Source organism: Cydia fagiglandana, chromosome 11 (genome assembly GCF_963556715.1).
Source record: "Cydia fagiglandana chromosome 11, ilCydFagi1.1, whole genome shotgun sequence".
NCBI lineage: Eukaryota > Metazoa > Arthropoda > Insecta > Lepidoptera > Tortricidae > Cydia > Cydia fagiglandana.
This window is the reverse complement of record NC_085942.1, coordinates 9,027,145-9,049,693: the sequence shown is the minus strand read 5'-3', so window position 1 is coordinate 9,049,693 and position 22,549 is coordinate 9,027,145. Positions and strand designations below refer to the sequence as shown.

The 22,549-nt window shown below is 43.4% G+C and overlaps 2 protein-coding genes across 2 annotated transcripts in view; one reads left to right on the top strand and one right to left on the bottom strand.

Moving 5' to 3' along the window:
- Window positions 1-3,105: 3,105 nt before the first annotated feature.
- Window positions 3,106-7,219, top strand: LOC134668880 (ribonucleases P/MRP protein subunit POP1). The gene is made up of 4 exons (XM_063526362.1): window positions 3,106-4,616; window positions 5,284-5,645; window positions 5,872-6,150; window positions 6,915-7,219. The coding sequence occupies exons 1-4, from the start codon at window positions 3,230-3,232 to the stop codon at window positions 7,212-7,214; spliced, it is 2,328 nt and encodes a 775-aa protein (XP_063382432.1). The 5' UTR covers window positions 3,106-3,229; the 3' UTR covers window positions 7,215-7,219.
- A 137-nt stretch (window positions 7,220-7,356) lies between these two features.
- Window positions 7,357-22,549, bottom strand: part of LOC134668881 (serine/arginine repetitive matrix protein 2) — a 32,712-nt gene continuing 17,519 nt past the window's right edge. Inside the window, exons 10-16 of the mRNA XM_063526363.1 lie at window positions 15,808-16,091; window positions 14,921-15,001; window positions 12,906-13,053; window positions 10,593-10,680; window positions 9,132-9,249; window positions 8,293-8,375; window positions 7,357-7,952 (exon numbers count right to left, since the gene is read on the bottom strand). Of these exons, the coding sequence (XP_063382433.1) occupies window positions 7,813-7,952; window positions 8,293-8,375; window positions 9,132-9,249; window positions 10,593-10,680; window positions 12,906-13,053; window positions 14,921-15,001; window positions 15,808-16,091 (942 nt within the window). The 3' untranslated portion in view covers window positions 7,357-7,812. The remainder of the gene's footprint in view (window positions 7,953-8,292; window positions 8,376-9,131; window positions 9,250-10,592; window positions 10,681-12,905; window positions 13,054-14,920; window positions 15,002-15,807; window positions 16,092-22,549) is intronic.

Below are 22,549 nucleotides of genomic sequence, written 5' to 3'. Positions count from 1 at the left end.
CATTATCTCGGCCTTTGCCAGAATCCGCTTTCCTACTTGCTTTCCTCCACTTTCCACGATCCTGGGCGTCGTCTAATCAGTCTCGTGCGAGTCCGTGTACGCTCATATCTGCTTTCAAGCCATTAATACCAAATAATTAAAAATAGTTAATCCACTCATTTGCACAAAATAAACGCAAAACAAGGCGTCACATTTGATAAGATAATCCAATATCGATATTAACCAATAAGAACTAATAGCATTATAGGTACCTAAATATTGTTAAGATAGAAAACTTTAAGTTTTTGTAACGGTCACGGATGAGGTCTCAGCGCAGTAATTATGCCAAATATATACTCACCATGTCTGCGCTTATCGATGAAAAACTAACGATTAAAAATAACAATTAATTTATTTCGGATTCAACCACGAATTTGCCCATAGCTTCACCCAAACTGTTTTCCTGTCTTGTACGAAGAAGCCTAACTGTAGCACAGAATAAATAAATAGTACTAGGTACAGAAGACTCACTCTCTAACAAAACGCGTATGTCACGATCAGCACAGATATGGCCGCTAGGTGGCGACAGCGCCACGCGCGGCTTCTTCTTCTTCTTCAACCTAGCGTTTTCCCGGCCTAGCGCCAGGGTCTGCTTTCTTGCTCAGTCTTCTCCACTTTGCCCGATCTTCCTTCGGCATCCTCAGGTGTGCTTATGGCAAACCCCAAAATTGGGGTCGAACGGATGGACTTTTAGCTACCTGTAGCAATGCGACGACATCGCGGAGTGAGCCACGCCTGACTGTAGTAGAGTCTGATAGAGAAAAGTCGTGGAGTGTATTGGGCCCCATACATTCCACGACTCTTCTCCTTCCGCACAGACTCTACCACCTTTAACTACGGACATTATGGTAAAAATTACCTAGGTACCTAACATACATCTTGCACTGGAAGGCAAGGATTCATCTCATTTCGTAGTTTTCGTGTCATCATATAATTCAAAAAGTGTTTGTCGAAAAGGTGTTTTAGAAAGTTGTTGTACAGACAACATCAAAAGTAGTGGATCAAACTACGCGTTAAAAGAATCTACCCTTGTCAACTGACTGTACCGACTGTTCTTGTGTTAAGATATAATGAATCTACCTACATTGAAAAAACCGGGCAAGTGCGAGTCGGACTCGCGCACGAAGGGTTCCGTACCATAAAGCAAAAAAAAAACGGAAAAAATGCAAAAAGAAAACGGTCACCCATCCAAGTACTGACCACGCCCGACGTTGCTTATTAACTTTGGTCAAAAATCACGTTTGCTGTATGGGAGCCCCACTTAAATCTTTATTTTATTCTGTTTTTAGTAGGTATTTGTTGTTATAGCGGCAACAGAAATACATCATCTGTGAAAATTTCAACTGTCTAGCTATCACGGTTCGTGAGATACAGCCTGGTGACAGACAGACGGACGGACGGACAGCGAAGTCTTAGTAATAGGGTCCCGTTTTACCCTTTGGGTACGGAACCCTAAAAAGGGTTACACTTTGCACATCTTAGATTTGAAAGGCTTCTCTACAGGATATAATTTATAAAAGAGTGTTTTGATAATCGGGCGTTTATAAGGATCTGTCCGGGAAAAAAAATTGTGTATAACCTACGGGGTATTTTTGTAGCTCAATACAGGTAGTTATAGGGGAGCCGGGATGACTCCATTTCGTTGCGCTGGATTTTAAGGGCCACCCTACTCTAGCGTCTTTTGTGCATCTAGTCTTGATCTAGTCAGCGCTACGGGAAATAGCGTTGCTACGCAGTTGCGCTAACGTTGCGTCGAGCAGCAGCCATTGAGTTAACTAGACGCCGACACTCGCGAGACGTTAGTGTGGGGTGGCTGTAACACGCCGAGAAATCCGAAGTTTGACACTAATAACACTACACAGTCTTTCAGGTTTTTATTATTTAACTAACACTTGCAACAAATCACTCTTTCATCATCCTCCATACTATCAACCACCACTTTCTGCACTTAACCGTTTTGGCAATAACCCTTGTATCTTTGGAGATTATATCAGTTTACCTGCACGGCGGCTACATATTATCCGGTTCGAAGGACCAACTACCTACGCTATTATACTCTGGCATCTGGCAGCCTGCATGGCGACCAAAACATAGGCAACGAGGGCCAGGAGGCCACCAAGCCGAGCGCAAGCATCACTAAAACATGTTGTGTTCTTCACAACTATGTTCGAGAGAGAGACAGATACAAAATTTTCGTCTCGACTCGACAGTTGCTCGCACCTCGCAGTATGAACGCTTACATTTGAACCCGTGTTCCTAGTGGTCGCCGGCGACCAGCAGTCGCTTGTGCGCCGCCACTACGCAACGAACCGCCGAGTCGCCAAGTGCGTAAACGCCTAAATAAACTATAGTGCGACATAAAATAGTACTAAAAAAATCCATACTAAATTGTTGCCATGTTTACGTAGGAAGTGGCGCCCTCAATAATTTTCTACAATTTCTTGTCGGACTATATTAGTGTTAGTGCATAATTTTTAATTGTTTTTTATCTTATTATCTCGAAGACTGTCGTATTTTTCATGCTACTTTAGTCAAGCTCAGTTCTTCTGTACCGAGACTGTCTAAAATAGCAAAATAAGTTTCTGTAAAAATACGATGGATAATATAGTCTGTCAAGCCATTTCCGTCATTAAAAAAACCGGCAAATTCAAAAAATTTAGGCGCTAAAGGTAATTGTCTCATAGACAATTTGAATTTCGCGCCTTTTGCTACTGACAAACTTGTTTACCGGACTATAATTATATTATGGCATAAAATTGACACTTTACTTTAATCATCCCGTCTGGCCAAACCTTGGGACAGATTGTGATCGACTCAAAAATACCAATTTTCCGTGCTACTATGCGCGTATTTTTTTTTCTATTCGAGCACTCTACTATTATCATTAATCTAAAATAAAATTGGTGATTCTAGTGACTCTAATCAAATTTCTGATCAAGTTGTCAATTTGATTGTTCACAACATAGACACAAGTTCGATTTGGACCTTACGGCTTCAGATATGTCATTGTCATGTTCACGTCGCGCTGACAGTGACAGTAACAGCCGTATGAGAGTTTTGAAGGTTATGTTGAAGTGATTTATCTGAAAACTTTTTAAGTTAATAAAAACACAATAAGGATACTTTGTGTTAGATAATTTCTTCTGTTTATCAATGTAATTTTGCACAGAAATAGGAATCATAAGCTACAATGGCCGCGCCAGAATTCGATGCTGCCTTGGGCGGCACGGAGGAGCTGCCCTTTTCAGCAAATAGTTTGAAATTTGCTACATCTAGAAGCATAGAAATAGCTGCAATGACTGAAAGCATTCTTTGCCCGAGCAAAACTAAGCTTATCTTTCAAACACTGCCTGTTCACATGCGCCGGCGAGTCATGAGCCACAACTGCAAGAGATTACCGAGAAAATTACGTGAAGGACATTTAGAGCAGTTAAAAAAGAGTGGTCTACCCCCTAAACAAAAGAGGCCGTCTAGAAAATATCGCAGACGGCCGGGAAATCTGTTAGATGAGTATAATCGACGGCAGAAGCGAAATGTTTGGTTAGAAACTCATATATGGCATGCTAAAAGATTCCACATGGTTGAGCGCTGGGGGCACTGGCTGGCCCTCGCGCCCTGTGACAAAGCATTCAGAATGTGTTACAGGGCCACCTCTGCTCACTGTTTACTACAAGATGTCTCATACCTTACACCAATACAAGTTACAGGACCAGTAGCGTTAATAAAAGAAATGTTTTCATCATTGACCAGTTGTGTCTGTGGACTTGGCATCTGTGCTCAAGCTTATGTAACTGGTAAAAGAGAAGGTACTATACATCTATATGAATCAAACTCTTATCCATTTGGTTACATTGGAAAAGTGACCTTTATTTGGCTCCCCGCTGATAATCAAAACAAGGTCCTGTGGCTATTTGTCCATCCATCTCAGATAAAACAAGTAGAATCAGCTTTAACAAACATGTTAAGTCCTACAAGTGCAGATGAACATGATGTAACAATAAAAAAAAGAAAAACCACTAATAAATTTACAGAAAATATTAAATTCAAAGTGTTACCGGGCATATTTAACAGATTCCGATTGACGGGACCCAACAGCCATGCAATATTGACTCACAGTCTCAAATGTGTAAATGAGCATGATACCTCAGAATGGCAAGCACTCCTTAAAGAAACAGATGATTTCTATTTAAAAGAAAAGCATGACTACTGGCAAGAGATCAGTAAGGCGAGCTCACCTTCTCAGTTGCCACCAAAAACAGTAGTGGGATTAGTTGTCAAAGATCCACGACTAAGTCGACCTTCACACCGCACAAAGGCTAAATATGAAAACACAGAACCAATACTTGCACAATCCTTGCTTGACATACCGAATGAAGCAGCAAAATCACCCTTATGGGATACAAGTGTACATGATGTTATCAAAAAGAACAGGTTGACCAATGGGCAGTTCATAGCTCACATTACCAAGACTCAGTTGGTGCCGGGAGAGGTGAATGCGAACGATCCTGCTCTGCAAAGTGTTCCTGTTGTGCTAGTGCAGAGGCCAGGCTCACAAGAACCTAGTATTAAGAAACTTGGTAAGTATGTAGATCTTCATCATAGTACCTATAATGAAATTCTATAGGTACAATACTGTTAGTTGGCTGGTAGAATTGATTTTTTAAATGATGATTTTGAATCATAAATATTAAGTAGCACTTGGATTTGATTTGTAATGTTTTAATTTTTTACAGTTGGTATTTTCCTCGCATTGGTGTGGTTTTTTTAGCATTAGAAAGTAAGCGATCTTGGCATGTCTTTTAATTGAAAAACGCTTTTTAAAATTCAGTAACTATTAAAAAAAAAAAAAAAAAAACAGAAGAATATAAATGATCGTATTAGATTCATAATTGTTACATATTTGCCATAACTTATTTTTAAAATGTGTTTTTCAATTAAAAGACACATCAAGATTGCTTACCTTTTTTCTAATGCTAAAAAAAACGAGGTATAGTAGGTAACATCCAAAGTGTTCAAATAGTTCGGTACGCCATACTAATTATATGGTGTTCCAAACTATTCGAAAACCTACTATACGATGCTAACTGTACTCAGTAGCGTAGTTTGTTTTACCTCGTGCCATGAAACCTTTGTAACACTCAAGATTTTTATTTCATAAGGAACTCTCGCTTGTTTGGGTATCATTATTAGTAGTTAAACATCAACTGGGTAAAGTTTAAAACAAATAACTATTATACATTTCAGGTTATGGTTGTGGATGGGATATAATTATACCCTCTGGCTACAGCCTGCAATTCTGGCAAACATTCATCATGTTCGGAGCAAGGTCTGGTGGTCTCCGAGAAACCGAGAGCTTAGCCTTTGAAATGGGTGAACACCACATACCTCCAGATTCCGAAGCAGGTAAAGCCGAAGAGAAAAGAATAGAACTGGAGTTAAAAGAAAGATATTTCAAACTACCTCCTAGTAAGAGAGTTAATTACGCTAAATTAGGCGTGAACAGCCCTTTCCTTTGCCCGTGGATGATCTTGTTGAAAGATTGGACGTCAAGTCCAGTGGATGACTTCTTTATTGTGCGGGATAGGAAACTTTTGGAGCAAGTACAGGTAACTTCTCTGCAGTTATAGTAGAATGAATTCTATAAACTTGTACTCCTATGCTTGCCAGCTGAGATAGATGGCGCTCTAATGCACCGCATAATATACAGTATACTGCGCCATCTACATCAGCTGTAAAAGCACAAACTTCAGCTGTAAAAACAGTCAATACGATTGTTATGATGAAGATATATTTTTTTAATAAAATAATTTAATCAATTTATTTCTTTTATAGAATTGTGTGATGAATAAAAAAGCTCTCCCTCAAATGAACAAATCAGAGTCCTGCTTAGTGGCTGTGTACATTAAAATAAAAGGCAAGGGTACTCTCAAAAGGCACGCCCATCTATGTCTACCACTGCCCGGAGACGACAAAACGATCAAAACGTTATCCGAACCCCACCATGAAGACCCCAACGAGAAACTAAGAAAAGAGAAACGGGTAACACACATAACTGACATGAAACGCCTGAGGAGACGGAAGATCAAACTAAAGAAGCATAAAACAACAACAGTAAGTTTTATTAACAGAATATTTATTTATTTATACTTCATTGCACAAAATATATACAACAATGTACAAATGGCGGACTAAATGCCAAATGGCATTCTCTACCAGTCAAACAGAGATACCTGCAATTGGTGCAGAGAGAAATATATTAAGTGAATTAAAAAAAGGAAAACTATACTCATAAAAACTAACTAAACTATACTTATAAGTTATGAACTACATAAATAAATAAAATATATATAAACTACCACATATTTATAAAATACATACTACAAATATATTATACGAACTCTTGTTATAGCAAATGCTTAACGCAACATTCGCTTGCTCGCGGATATGTGACGTCCCACGGTAAAGGTACCTTATGGCGGTTGGCGCTTACGCTATTATTAACGCCGCTCCAATATTATTGCAGCGCTATGCGACGTAAGCGCCAGCCGCCATAAGGTACCTTTTACCGTGGAACGTCACATATAGAGTTGTAAAACATCTTAGTACACTTATATTGCGGCTAATCAAAGACCTACGTAGACCAAATAGAAATTTCTCCTCATTTATAAATTTAATGTGTCACCATGATAATAATATAAACAATTTGCAGGCGTTCTACATGACATTAAAGCTCTCCAAGGGGCCTCTACGTGTTGGATCTATATCCCCACGCAAGCCTATCAAAAGACCGGGATTTATAGGCCCGTGAAATCCAAAAGGAGACACAAAATAAATAATTTATATGAAATAAATTTTAATTAGTTTTTTTTTTTCAGAACGGTATTGTTCGACGAAAACCGAGCGCCCAAAAGGAGCCGTCGGAATATGTAAAAATAATGAGAGAACTATGGGTGCCCTCCGGCATAAAGACCGTTCGACATTCCACAGCAAGGGAAATCATAGGATTTATATCTCAGGGAGGATTCAGTTTCTCAGAAGCCCAGAGTTGCGGTGTTGGATTCGTTGCATATAACGCTCTAAGTGCGTTTCTCATGACTGGACAAAACCAGGTTCTGGTCCGAAATATAACATCGAGGAAATATAGATTGGGTTCATTACAAGTTACAGTCCCATGAAACAACTTTTTCAAAACTTTTAATGTCAATTGCCAACCAATACACCGAAATGTTGTACGACTTTTGCCTGATTGACGCTCGTTAGCAAAGATTAAGCCAGAAAAGTTATGTTCTGACTGTGAAATAAATAAAACGATTGCCATATAAAATAATGAATTTATTCTTCAGCTCTTAATGTCCTTACGTAATCAGCATTAAACCTACTAAACTAGGTTCCCCTCAATTTTCACATTGTGACGAACAAACAACACCAAAATACATTTTCCACTTTTCAATATTGATAATGTTTTACGAGTACATAGTCAGATTTGAGACCTTATACCGCTTCGTATACATATTAAAATAATCTGTTTACTACAACACTATAAGACCTATAATTGATATATCATTTTGGTTAAGTCAATGAACATCACAAATTCTTAAATGCTTAATAATTATACTAACACGACATAATTCGTTCACTTGTTCTGATTTCAACGACAATTGCGTTTGGCTGGATGGAGACTGATAGTTTGAGTTTAGAACGTGGGTCGTGTTTTGTACTGCTAGCCACCCCTGCTAGCTGACCGGGCGGAAATCATCGTGTGACATTACTATTTTAAATCTTGGATCTCTTTCTGGCTATGGCATCCTCGACCGCCTTTAATTGCTTGAGGAGCTCTTCTCTCCTAGAGACTGGTTTCTTGGCTGGTCCCGAGTTGGGCGGTGAGCCAGCTGGCCGCTTTTTGCCACCGGATTCTAAAAAAATATGGTGAGTTTGTTAGTGAATCAGAGCCACTGTCATTATTGATGTACGTCTTGTGGTTTGTATTTAAAGGCTCCGTCACGCAGGCGCGTTTTGCGGACAGCGCGTGAGCGGGGCGCGCCGCTTTTACGTATAAACCGCTCACGCCGCGCTCACTGGGCCCGGAAAACGCGCCTGTGTGACGTAACCTTTAGTGATATGATATTTATTCGTAACAAATGCTAACACAACATTAGTGATGACTGTCTGTTTTTAGATCTGTTTTCACACAAGTCATAATTAGAATGTCTTTGACAAGCCATGTATTTTGGATAGTTACGTAATAATTCTCACCTTTATCACTAGTGGTTTCCTTTTTACTTGCTACTGTTGTTGAGACTGCAGCTGCTAAGCCGGCACTGGATTTAGCATTTAACCTGAAAAAATATAGAAGATACAACTGCGCATTCGTAAATAAATAATTGTTACTTGATTCTGAATCTTAACTAAAGGGAATAAAGTCGTTTTGATCCTATTAAGGCCTGCGAAAACCGGCGGAGCGCAGCGCAAATCACTTTAAAGTCACTGTACATTTTTCCCTATTCCAATTACATTAAGGAATAAATTCGTACACGGCAGGAAGAAGTTGATACCTGGCGGGAAAAAATTTAAGAAATGTGAACCTGTAATTTTGTTTTAAGTTCAAATTTCTTCGGTAGAATATCTCGAGTTATCAACTTCGTCCCGCCAAGTACGGAAATTTGAATGCTCTCCGCAGGTTTGCGCAGGCCAGTAAGGCTTATACGAGTCGCGCCTGGCGCGCTCGCCACTCTTTAGTTTTAAGCCCGACGATAATGACCTGTGTAACTCGCTCTGCGACTCACTTGAGGCGATTTTGGACCTTTTGAAATGTTAAGTCGTCTTGCCTAGGCCATGCGGCCGCGTTGAGAAGTCGCTCCGTAGCTTCCAGATGAAGTTGACGAATTAAATTCTTTGGACTCGCTGGACGACTAATCAGATTCTGAGTCCTATTAACATGGGCATAAAGTTGTTATTGCTTACCTAGGCCTCGCGGCCGCGTTGAGGAGTCGCTCCATAGCCTCCCGATGAAGTTGACGAATTCGTTGGACTCGCTGGACGACTAAGCAGATTCTAAGTCCTATTAACATGGGCATAAAGTTGTTATTGCTTACCTAGGCCTCGCAGCCGCGTTGAGGAGTCGCGCCTGGCGCGCCCGCCGCGCCCCGGAGCTTCCCGATGAAGATGACGAATGAGACTCGCTCTCTGATTCACTGGAGGATGATGACGATTCTGAAAGATTACAAATATCAAATATCAAATATCAAATATCAAATATCAACATTTATTCAGCAAATAGGCCACAAGGGCACTTTTACACGTCAACATTGAATTTACATAAAAGCAAAAATAATAACATCAACAATTTTATAAATTAAAACTAACAATTCAATCTAACGTATTACAATTACTAAGAGATGTATATGGTCTCTTAATGTCGAATTACATACAAAATACAGATAAAAAAACACACACAAAAAATCTATAATATTTAGAGGTGTAAATGTCTCTAGGTGTCAGAACTATAAGATTATATAGTTTATCAAGTTATCCTTAGAGATGTATAGGGTCTCCAAGAGTCAATATCCTGTATAATTAATACATTCATTAAAAGAAAAGAAACATACGAGAACAGAATGAGGCGTCTCACTGTAATTAATTAATAAAAGTTACTAAGTATAATAGCTCGTGTTAGCTTAACAGACCAGTCTCCACAAACAGCACCCGTTCACGAGTATGACGCGTATCTCAGCCATCGCCTCCCTCAACCTTCATTCGGGAAAGTGGCGACCCGATCAACAACGCCACCGTAAGCAAAGACTTTTAAGCGAGCATGACATGTTCAAGCTACCGGCCTATATTAATATTAAAATAGTAATAACATGTAGCTGTAAGACACGGCATTTTGTGCTCATATGTTACATAAAAAGACAGTAATATAGCTTCACATAATTACTAGCCTAAGTTGACTTAGAGATGTAAAGGTCTCTAAGTGTCAGAAACATTAAAAATATAGGTAAGTATGTACAATCAAAAATAAAAATCAAATAAATAAATATGTACTTAGAGATGTATAAGGTCTCCAAGTGTCCAAAACTAAAATTAAATTAAACAATATAATCAAGCGAGAACATCATTGTCTCATGTGTCAATTCTACTGGACACTAGCATATTTAATTCAGTGTAAAAAAAAAAACAATATTTATTTAATTCTTATTATACTAATGAAACCAATCAAGCTACCGGCTTAAAAGCATCTCTATCGTTTATAAAATCATTTACAGTGTAGTACGCCTTACATAACAAGGAGTGCTTAATGTGCGACTTAAATTTGTGAAGTGGTAAATTCACTACATCAGTGGGGACTTTGTTATAAAAACGTGTACAGTTCCCGACGAAAGACGTACTAACCTTACGGAGGCGGTACAATCATTCAAATTCAAGTAAACTTTATATTGGTAAAGTTGACGTTAAATAAATGTTTCCACTTTTGCACCTTACACCTTTGTTATAAGGCGAAAAATGTATAGGTACGCTGTACTTAAGACAAATAAAATGTTCTGATTGTGGCATACCTGAACCAGATGAAGATGATCTGGAGTATCGTTTTCGGTCTCTGTTTCGACTAGATGCTTTGCTGCGACCATATGGATCAATTTCATCCTGAAATCGAGTGGAAATAAAGTAAATAAACTATTATTGAATATTGAATCAGAACCGGATGGTTCTTCATTATGATTTTAGGTCATGCCGTCATTTGCCTCCCCGGTCCCCGGTGAGCCTTTCTACATTTTATAGTATCGTTTAGAAATGGGTTGGCAGGTTATTCGAGCGCGACTACCTATACCCCGTTTTTTTAATATGAGATTTTTTATACCGAACCTCAAAAGTACCTAGTGGTACAGTTTTTATTTAATTTTGGAGGAAAAAAAATATTAGTGTTACAACTTTTGAGGTTATAGTTATAAAATTTCTAAACTGAAAAAAGAAACGACTAGTCTGGGTAGGGGGGAGGCCGCGGTCGGGACGCAAGCGTGGTGTGGGAGCAGTGAACGGCGCGCTAGAGGGAGGGGAGTGTCGGACATTACCTTGTGGCGGGGCGGGGCGGGCGGGTTGGCGGCGAGCTGGCGCGCGGCGGCGGGCGAGGGCGCGCGGCGGCGCGGCGCGGGCGGGTTCATGGCCGTGGCGCGCGCGCTCGCCATGCGCCGCTCGCGCACGATCACCGACGGCGACAGTCTGCGCGCGCTAGAGGGAGTGGCGGACATTACCTTGTGGCGGGGCGGGGCGGGCGGGTTGGCGGCGAGCTGGCGCGCGGCGGCGGGCGAGGGCGCGCGGCGGCGCGGCGCGGGCGGGTTCATGGCCGTGGCGCGCGCGCTCGCCATGCGCCGCTCGCGCACGATCACCGACGGCGACAGTCTGCGCGCGCTAGAGGGAGTGGCGGACATTACCTTGTGGCGGGGCGGGGCGGGCGGGTTGGCGGCGAGCTGGCGCGCGGCGGCGGGCGAGGGCGCGCGGCGGCGCGGCGCGGGCGGGTTCATGGCCGTGGCGCGCGCGCTCGCCATGCGCCGCTCGCGCACGATCACCGACGGCGACAGTCTGCGCGCGCTAGAGGGAGTGGCGGACATTACCTTGTGGCGGGGCGGGGCGGGCGGGTTGGCGGCGAGCTGGCGCGCGGCGGCGGGCGAGGGCGCGCGGCGGCGCGGCGCGGGCGGGTTCATGGCCGTGGCGCGCGCGCTCGCCATGCGCCGCTCGCGCACGATCACCGACGGCGACAGTCTGCGCGCGCTAGAGGGAGTGGCGGACATTACCTTGTGGCGGGGCGGGGCGGGCGGGTTGGCGGCGAGCTGGCGCGCGGCGGCGGGCGAGGGCGCGCGGCGGCGCGGCGCGGGCGGGTTCATGGCCGTGGCGCGCGCGCTCGCCATGCGCCGCTCGCGCACGATCACCGACGGCGACAGTCTGCGCGCGCTAGAGGGAGTGGCGGACATTACCTTGTGGCGGGGCGGGGCGGGCGGGTTGGCGGCGAGCTGGCGCGCGGCGGCGGGCGAGGGCGCGCGGCGGCGCGGCGCGGGCGGGTTCATGGCCGTGGCGCGCGCGCTCGCCATGCGCCGCTCGCGCACGATCACCGACGGCGACAGTCTGCGCGCGCTAGAGGGAGTGGCGGACATTACCTTGTGGCGGGGCGGGGCGGGCGGGTTGGCGGCGAGCTGGCGCGCGGCGGCGGGCGAGGGCGCGCGGCGGCGCGGCGCGGGCGGGTTCATGGCCGTGGCGCGCGCGCTCGCCATGCGCCGCTCGCGCACGATCACCGACGGCGACAGTCTGCGCGCGCTAGAGGGAGTGGCGGACATTACCTTGTGGCGGGGCGGGGCGGGCGGGTTGGCGGCGAGCTGGCGCGCGGCGGCGGGCGAGGGCGCGCGGCGGCGCGGCGCGGGCGGGTTCATGGCCGTGGCGCGCGCGCTCGCCATGCGCCGCTCGCGCACGATCACCGACGGCGACAGTCTGCGCGCGCTAGAGGGAGTGGCGGACATTACCTTGTGGCGGGGCGGGGCGGGCGGGTTGGCGGCGAGCTGGCGCGCGGCGGCGGGCGAGGGCGCGCGGCGGCGCGGCGCGGGCGGGTTCATGGCCGTGGCGCGCGCGCTCGCCATGCGCCGCTCGCGCACGATCACCGACGGCGACAGTCTGCGCGCGCTAGAGGGAGTGGCGGACATTACCTTGTGGCGGGGCGGGGCGGGCGGGTTGGCGGCGAGCTGGCGCGCGGCGGCGGGCGAGGGCGCGCGGCGGCGCGGCGCGGGCGGGTTCATGGCCGTGGCGCGCGCGCTCGCCATGCGCCGCTCGCGCACGATCACCGACGGCGACAGTCTGCGCGCGCTAGAGGGAGTGGCGGACATTACCTTGTGGCGGGGCGGGGCGGGCGGGTTGGCGGCGAGCTGGCGCGCGGCGGCGGGCGAGGGCGCGCGGCGGCGCGGCGCGGGCGGGTTCATGGCCGTGGCGCGCGCGCTCGCCATGCGCCGCTCGCGCACGATCACCGACGGCGACAGTCTGCGCCACAAGAGGGTTAGCGAGACCACACACTACAAGATCTATAGAAAAGGAGATAACGTGCCCGTGCTCGGTGGCTCGATCGGCCCGGACATAAGTTCGTACCTTCCCGTCTCTAGGGACCACCCCACACTAGCGACTATAATTATAGCGTCGGCGTCTAGTCAGCTCTATAGCTGCTGAGCAACCTAGCAACTACACAGCGACGCCATTTTCCATAGCGCTAACAAGACGCCAACGCTAGGGTGGCCCCTGAGACGGGAAAGTACGAACTTACGGTCCGGGTACCCAACGAACTACCGAGCAGGGGCACACTCATCTCCATTTCTATAGATCTTGTACAAGGCACGGTACATATTTGAAAATGGCGGGTCGTAATTAGTAATTTGATATCTTTGGCATCCCTGGGGCGTCCTTAAAAATGTGGTATTTTTGCTAAAACAGTACGACGTCAAACACAAGTTTAATTAATGTTCGTAATCAGAAAATACCCAGCTTTAAGTAGACGCCGGTACTTAGTTTAGAGCGTAGGACATATAAAACCTTTGGTAGTCAGGACTCGACACGCCTCGAGAAATATTTCGTCAGGCATCTCGGTTGGCCAGAACATAAGTAATAACTACGACCGAAATAACATTCTTATGTACCTATAAACCACATTTGTCTGTGCGTGCTTTGTCAACATTAGCCAACAAAATGATTTAAAATGTTGCATAATAAGTAAGGAAAACGATGCAAAGAGATTGTAACCATATATACTTTAACTATAAACTGAAATAGATATCATACACTAAAGAAAAAGTGGCCAAGTCCACTGGTGGCCGAGGCGGAAAATATTTCAAAAATAATTTGATTGTTCTCTAGTAATATATGTTATAGTCGCACCAAACAAAGTCTGCAGCGGATTTGATAGCCCACGCAGTGTAAGTGTATACGTTATAATATCATAGAAGATTGACGTTTAGAATGACACTTTCGCCGCGTGGGCTATCAAAATCGCTGCACACTTTTTACGGTCTGACTTTATTAACTTTAATAACTACCTACATGCTTCAATATTTTCTACGATGCATAATCATAAACAAGAACACGAGTGTAAAACATTGTTAACTTCCAGATATCGTTGAAAAATATATACTAAGAAAGTGTCACTGGATGTGATCAAACTACAATAAATATGCAGCTAAAAATAAACAATGAATTATATGAGTTTCAAACATGCTGTTATTTTTACCCGACTGCGCGACGCAAAGGAGGGTAATGTGTTTATTATTAGGTTAGTAGTTAAGTGTTTGTGTTAGTAGGTGCCAATTTTAATTGTCTACATTTTGTTTATTTTTTAGCTGCAAGCAGTAGAGCCACTACGAATTATAGGTTACAACGGCAATATTTGTCAAAGTAAAAAACTGACTAATCCGACTTTAATAGAGGATTGGACCGATATTAAAATATATTAACCTACATTCACCAAAAACAAACATGGGATATTTGCTATGTCCCGAAAATAGGAATTGAATTTGGGATAGTACACATCAAAAATTTAACATGTCTCGAAATCTTATAATGCCGGGAACACGGAAATCTCGGAATCCCGAATTATAATTACCGTGGTTCCGAAATATGAGAATTTTGATCTGGTAACTTTAGGCTGCTTTGACTTTTAGAAAAAAAAAGTAATTAATTACAGTCAGTCTGACTGACCCTCTATTACCTAGCTAATACAGACCAAAACTACCTACCTATATTATGAAGATCATTATGATTAACGGGCCCTGTGACTTTTGATTGTGAAATAATCTCTAAAAGTATGCTTCATACGCCGTTGTATCTTATAGTCTGTAACAGTACCGCAACGCTCAATACTAACCGTTGTCTCGAAGACGACGAGGCCCTTCTCTTGCGTCGCGCGCCCGGCGACCGCGAGCTGCGAGAACTGGAATTTGAAGAGCTGCGGAGTCAACGGGACGGGAGAGGGATACTCACGCACACACACACACACGCGCACACACACATCCACGACAAGGCGAGATCCGATGGTGCATGCATACGTTACATGTTAATGGTGGTGGATTTTGAACAATATTGAAAATCAGACAGGTGAGTCAGACCAAAACACCGTCAGAGAGTTATGAAAATGAAACCCATTAGCCAGGGGAAGAGGAGAAAGCGGAGAGAAATTTCAAATTAATATATATGACAAAAATATCAATAATATATTCGAAATTTGGATCTTAAAAAAATAAAATTGGACAAATACGCGTGGTTTTTGAAAATAAACACGAACTCGTGACAAATTTAGTGCGCGGCGGAAGGGGGCCGACCGAAAATGTGGTACCATTTCAAAATTAACATACACATTTGACTGCTACACTACTATGGTACATAAAACTAGGTGATCGCAGGTTTCCATTAATAAAAATTTGATTAAGTTATGCTGCAACATAAGCAGTAATAATGTTGTAATATAATGCAGTATTAAGCAAATTCCTCCGTATATAAGTTGTTCTACCAGAACTTTTTGTACTGGGAGATCCTTAATTTCTTTTCATTGTAGATACACAATTTAATGAAAAATATTTTCTCATAATGATGCATTTGTGGGCGCAGAACGAATAGATTCTATTAAACCGCCGGCGATCACCGTTAAAGCACCCTCAAAAGTATAAAAAATAGGTACCTCGTTGCGCAGTCACACGTCACACTCATCCGCTCTAGCGAGCCTATCATCTGCAGAATCAGTTGAACAATACATACCTAGAGGAAGAGTAGGAGTCGTCAGAGGAGGGCGGGCGGCGGCGGCGCGCGGCGGGCTCGGCGCGCATCCACGGGTCGGCCCAGTCGTCGCCGCGCCCGTCCCGCGGGTCCCGCCCGTCCCGCGGATCCCGCATGTCCCGCGGGTCCCGCATGTCCCGCTGGTCCCGCATGTCCCGCGCGTCCCGGGGCCGGCCCTCGCGCCCGTCCCGCCGGCCCTCGCGCGCCTCGCGGCGCTCCACTTCGGCGCGTTGGACGATCACTTCGCGCGACGATCGGACGCGGCGCTGCGGTAACATTTATTGGTCAACTTTTTTAATGACACAAAAGAAACAAGATTTTTTTTTATAGGACACTCAGGGCAGCTCCCGCCCATGATGTTACGTGAAAGTGGCTACGCTAAACAATCGCCATTAAATTGTGTAAAAACATTTCTTTCAGCAACAAAATCGAAAATGTTCACACCTTTTTTTTGACAACAATCCATTTCATTTCTGTCCAGAATCAAAAGCTTCTAAAGCCCTGTCTCCATATCGCGCGGCAAACCATCGAACATTGGCTCGCGCCGGTTTAGAGAACAACCTAAATAGGTGAGTGTACAAGAAAAGTCACAAATGAAAAAATAAATGATACCAAATATTATAGTCTGTTAAAAATAATACCCGCAACATATCGGTATTCTGTATTTTTCTAAGACCCACTGTTCAACTTTCGTTTGAATATCGATTTAAGGTGACATCTCTATTAGCCTTTAACTTCCGGTAGGGTTAGTTACATACAACACTAGCCATTTCCGGCAGCCATTAACCTTCTTATCGGCCAACTAGAAGTACGTTGCTCCGAATTAAAATTGTGAAAGAATTATTGTAAAGCCAACTTTCGGTCAGATTCTGTGCTTTCGGACTAATTTAGAGAAGTGCCAATTACATTGTGCGCGTGGATGAGTGGCAGGCCTTGCAGAGAGGTATTCCAGGTTAAGGTAACGGTAAGCCGAGCTCGCACGTCTAACACCTTGGAATCCTCAGGGAGCGAGCCTGAACCTGCGCGAACCTTCACCATCATCAACGTAAAGGTATGTGATTGTGCACTGTTCTAAGTTGTTATTTCTCGTGAATTCGATATACTTAAATATTTAATAGCAAAAGAAAGTTTTCGTCTTAATGTAAAAATCATACAGTCCACTTCAAATTATTTTCGATTCATTTCGCGTTTAAACATTGTTCCTTCGGCCGGATTAATTGAAAAGTTACCTATTTTTGCATTAAAATATCATATTTGTCGTGTCGTAATATTTTCGTAATAAACTTGTGGGTAAACTTTTATTTTCTCAGTTCGGTTAATGGCTGACAGGAAGTGTGGCTTTTAGTAGTAGAAATTAGTAGATTTTAGTTGGCAACATTGTAACAGATCATTCCGCTCATTCCATTCGGCATATCGTAGTCTATGTTTCGTGCTGTGGCAACAATTCGGTTAACTGTCACTGTCACTTGTGTCAACTGTCAACTTTCGCGACAATAATATTGTTTTTGCTTTTCGTAGTTTTCGTTCGATTCTGCTCGTCACTGCGTTGGTGTACACACGTGCTCGGGCTCCTTAGTCAGAGAAAATCGTTTTCGGTGGACGTGATTAGCATAATTTATACCTGTAGTGATAGTTTGGTGGATAAGGTACTAACACACACGGAAATAGGGTAAGTAACTAGCGTAATTATGGGTAAAACCGACCCCCCTGAGGGGGGTCACCGGCGCCATTTTACAAGGTGATTTGGATTCACAAAAGACAAATGAGGGTAAGAATGCAAATTCCTCCCTTCACGAGCATACGCCCATGGACTCCCAAATTACCTCGAACAAAAGGGGATCGGAAAACGATACCGTTTCAAAGTCCAAAAAAACACATCCCCCGGGGGATTCTAATCAAACAACATATGTGGCCCCTGGCTATAACGATTCCGATCCCCCACTAAAATACTCAGAGGCAGACAAAGGACCGTTCGTAGTTCACATTAACAGAGTTGAGCCAGACCCGTCCGCGGCATTAACCTTACAAGCACTTAGAGTAGCCCAATTATTACACAAAAACAGAGTCGATGGTATTATCGAAGGATCAATTAAATCCCTTGGACGTAATAAAGTATCTGTGTCTTTCAAAACGGCCGAGTTGGCTAATAATTTCACCAAATCTGACAAGCTGTCTCAAAACAAATTAGCTGCTTCCATACCAAGGTTTCTTGTTACTCGAATGGGGGTTATCCAGGATATCCCCACAGACTGGACTCTTGATGAAATAGTTGACGCTATCAAATTCCCCTCAAGTTTCGGTTTCCGCATCATCATGAAAGCTAGAAGACTGTCCCGTAAGGTTCACAGAGAGGGCCAGCCACCAGAGTGGGTCCCCTCCAAGACAATTGTTATAACCTTTCACTCCCAAGACCTTCCGGAAAAAATATATCTCTTTGACATGGCCATGCCAGTCAAAGTATACGACCTTCCCATAATCCAATGCAGGGCATGCTGTAAATTTGGTCACATCGCTGCTAAATGCAGGTCAAAACCCACATGTTACTGTTGTGCCCAAAATCACACGGGTGAGTCATGCAATGTTACCGGTGATAAGATCACCTGCATTAACTGTTCAGGTCGCCACAAGGCAACTGACCCAATCTGCCCAGAGCATAAAAGACAGAAATCCATTAAAATACTAATGGCTGAAGAAAATCTAGGTTACCTGGAGGCCTCCAAACGCTTCCCTCCAATACGTATGAGCTATGCAGAAATGTCCCAGAAGATGTTTGAACTCCCACCGACATTCACTGGAATGGCTCCAGCGGTACATTATGCTCCAATACCTAACTACATAGAAGAACCGGCAGGTCCTTCCCAAAAACTTCCTAGGTCATACACCAAAACAATATATAAAGTCCCTAAACCCCGCCAACCTCTCGCCCCATCTTACAACATGCAGGCACATAGGGACATTGTCAGAGACCCACAGACGGCTATGCCTAATGGGTGTGCCCTCAATAATAATGATAACAAAGGAGATGCCTCCCAAAATGAGTACCTTCTAGAGACCCTCACAGCAGCCTTAGTCAATTTAGTTAATTTAATACTGAAAAGTGGGTCCACACTACCGAACAATGTTATACATCAACTACAGCCTATACTCCCCCTTATCACAAAATATGGACCCCAGGGTCCTTCAATGGAATTCACAGAGTGCTAAGAACAAAAAAACCGAAATAACCCACCTAATTAACAAATTCAAACCTGTCCTTTTTGCCATATCTGAAACATGGTTCAAACCCGGCTCACGTTTCAGGATCCCAGGGTATGCCTGTTTTAGAGATGACAGAAAGGATGGAAGAAATGGTGCAGGGTGCGCCCTGCTCATCAACAGAAATTATACATACACAGTCTTCCCCCTTATAAATCACAGTTCAGAACTCTTTATTACTGCTGCTAAAGTACTCAACATTACCTTTATATCAGTCTACATTCCTAAACCAAATAGAAACTTAATAGAAGAACTTCAAACTTTAATTTCCAGTGTTCCTGGGCCATATATAATACTAGGAGATTTTAACTGTAAAAACACGCTCTGGGGCTCCCCTATATGCGATTCTAACTCCTATTTTTTATTAAACATGGTTGATGAATTAAATTTATGTGTACTGAACGATGGATCGAATACTAGGAGGGCATCTCCGTTGCAAAATCCTAGTGCTTTGGACCTCACTCTAGCTTCCGCAAACCTGGCCTCCTTAACCTCTTGGAAAGTATTAAACAATACATATGGCAGTGATCACTTCCCTATTTTAACCACCATCCTTAGACCCTGCCCCCCGGCGCACATACCTCTACCACTCTTAAAATACAAAACGGCCCAGGCGGACTGGAATAAATACTCCTCTAACTTAGAAAATAGAATAAAGGCAATGCCTGAAATTAATCACAACAATTTTACAGAATTATACACTAGTTTTATAGAGCACATCTGCCAGTCTGCAGATGAATCTATTCCTATTAAAAACACAAAATCCCGCAAGATTCCTTCCCCCCCCTGGTGGGACCTGGAGTGTACAAATATAATAAAAGACCGTAAAAAATCAGAGAAAATCTATTCGGAAAATCTCACTATGGAAAACTTTCTAAACCTACAAAAAACGAAGGCTAGATCCAAGAGGCTGCTTGCAAAAAAAAAGGCTGAAGGGTGGTCCAGTTTCTGTAAGTCCCTATCTCCAAGGTCGCCATCTACACTAGTATGGAAAAAAATAAAGGCATTCCGGAGGAACCAAACTTTTAATGACTCTTTGTGTAATGATACTAATACCTGGCTACCAGCATTTATAGATAAATTGTCTCCTCCCTATGCCCCAAATGAAGATCTCTTCCCGCAATTCATAGCAGTGGACCAAAACACAGATAAAATGAATGACCCTTTCTCCTACCCAGAATTACTATGTGCTATGGACCACCTAAAGGATTCCTCTCCTGGCATCGATGGGATACCGTTCTCATTCATAACCCAATCCTCTGAAACCACTAAAAAATACTTATTGAAAATAATAAACCATGTTCTCATCACCGGTACTGTCCCCGAACCCTGGAAAACTCAAATTATCATCCCAATACTAAAACCCGGCAAAGACCCAAAAGAAGCCTCATCATATCGACCAATAGCTCTTTCCTCAGTTGTGGTTAAAATAATGGAACATGCAATCAAAAACCGTCTAGAATGGATCCTTGAAAACCGTAACATACTGGCTAACTCGCAATTCGGATTTCGCAGGGGTAGGGGCACTGTTGACAGTCTCAGCATTCTAACCACAGATATTCGGCTGGCCTTTAGCAATAATGAGCAAACTATAGCGGTCTTCCTGGACATTGCAGCTGCATATGACAATGTCAACCTCTCACTACTTAAACAAAAAATGGAACGGTTAAATATCCCTTCAAGATTGACAAATGTAATTAGCAATTTGTTTATGGCCAGATTCATATGTGTCCGTTCAAATGGCAATGTTCTTCCGCCCAGGCCAGTATGGCAGGGTCTGTCCTCAGCCCAATCCTATATAGCCTCTATACTTATGATCTGGAGCCCACTGTAGACTCCTTCTGCAATATTTTGCAATATGCGGACGATATAGTCCTTTACAAAAACGCCTCATCTTTTGCAGAATGCTCGTCCCGATTGACCTCTGCCCTGTTCTACCTAAGAGACTACCTCGAAGCTCATGGACTTTCCCTATCCGTCCCCAAATGTCAGTAGTATTCACTCGTAAAAAAAATATTCCACCTATAGAACTCACCTTGGAGGGCCAAGAAATTGAAATTGTTAGCTCGGTAAAATTTCTGGGAGTTCTGCTCGATTCCAAAATGTCTGGTAAACCCCATTTGGACTATATTGCAAAAAAATGCGAAATAAGTATTAATGCTATGCGCTCACTGTCTGGCATACGATGGGGGGCTCACCCGTACACCCAGAAAATTCTGTATAATGCTATAGTTCGAAGCCACTTTGACTATGCTAGTTTCATTTTGGAACCCTGTAATATGACAGCACTGGGTAAACTGGATAGAATCCAGGCTAAGTGCCTGCGAATTGTGACTGGTGCCATGAGGTCATCTCCAATAAATGCTCTGCAAGTGGAATGTCTAGATCCCCCTCTTATAATGCGAAGACAGTACCTGGCTGATAGATTTCTTATGAATATAATACAATATGAGAATCACCCACTGCTACCAAAATGTAAAGCCCTAATGGATATAACCCCTGACTCTAATTACTGGAAAAATAAAGAACTGCCCCCATTAATTAAATCTTACAAAAAGTACTGCAATATAAATTCTTACCAATTTGATAAAAATCAAATATTCTGCTTTAATTACGACACATTAGTCTTTCAACCCACAGTCCTCTTAGACTTGGGAATTTCTAAAAAAACCCCTAATGCAAACACAATATTTAACCAAATTATGGACAGACAATTTAAGGGATGGCTACAGGTCTACACAGATGCCTCTAAAATAAACCCAACAGAATCTGTAGGATCAGCGGTTTGGATCCCAAAATATAAAATACAGTGGAACCTGGATAATTGCAATCTCAAGGGACCGGCCATTTTTTGTCAATTAACCAGGTTTTTCATTTAAGCAGGTCGTGTCAATTAACGAGGTTCAAAAAAATCGTTGTGTCAATTATAGAGGTTTTCATTAATAAAGGTTGCGTTCTGACAAATTTCTTTTATAGAGGTGCAAATAACCATTGAAAGTAGATTTACACGCTTACGTTCTGGGTTTCTAGTCTATAAAAAAGCTATATATAGCTTCTGTCAATACTTGCACTTTTACACTACATTAATTACTACTTTATTTTCTTTATTTTTTATTTTCATTTGGGTTTAAAAATTCCATTGAATTGTAGAAGAAAGTTTTATTAGAATGTAAAAAGCATACTTTGTTTTTGATTTTAACAAAATTATTTCACCTACTATAGGCTGTGATAGATACCCAATAAATAAATTGAATTCTGGATGAAGATATAAATAAAATGATCGTTGCTATTAAAATATTGTTTCTGCTGTCTACAACTACATTATTTCAATTACAGAGGTAATAAGTAAGACTCGTTTCAATAATAGAGGTAAAAAAAAGAGCAATTATTACGGATTTTTTAACGCAGTGTCAATTATAGAGGTCTTAGTTGCGATGTGGTCAATTACAGAGGCAAAATTACGAAAAAC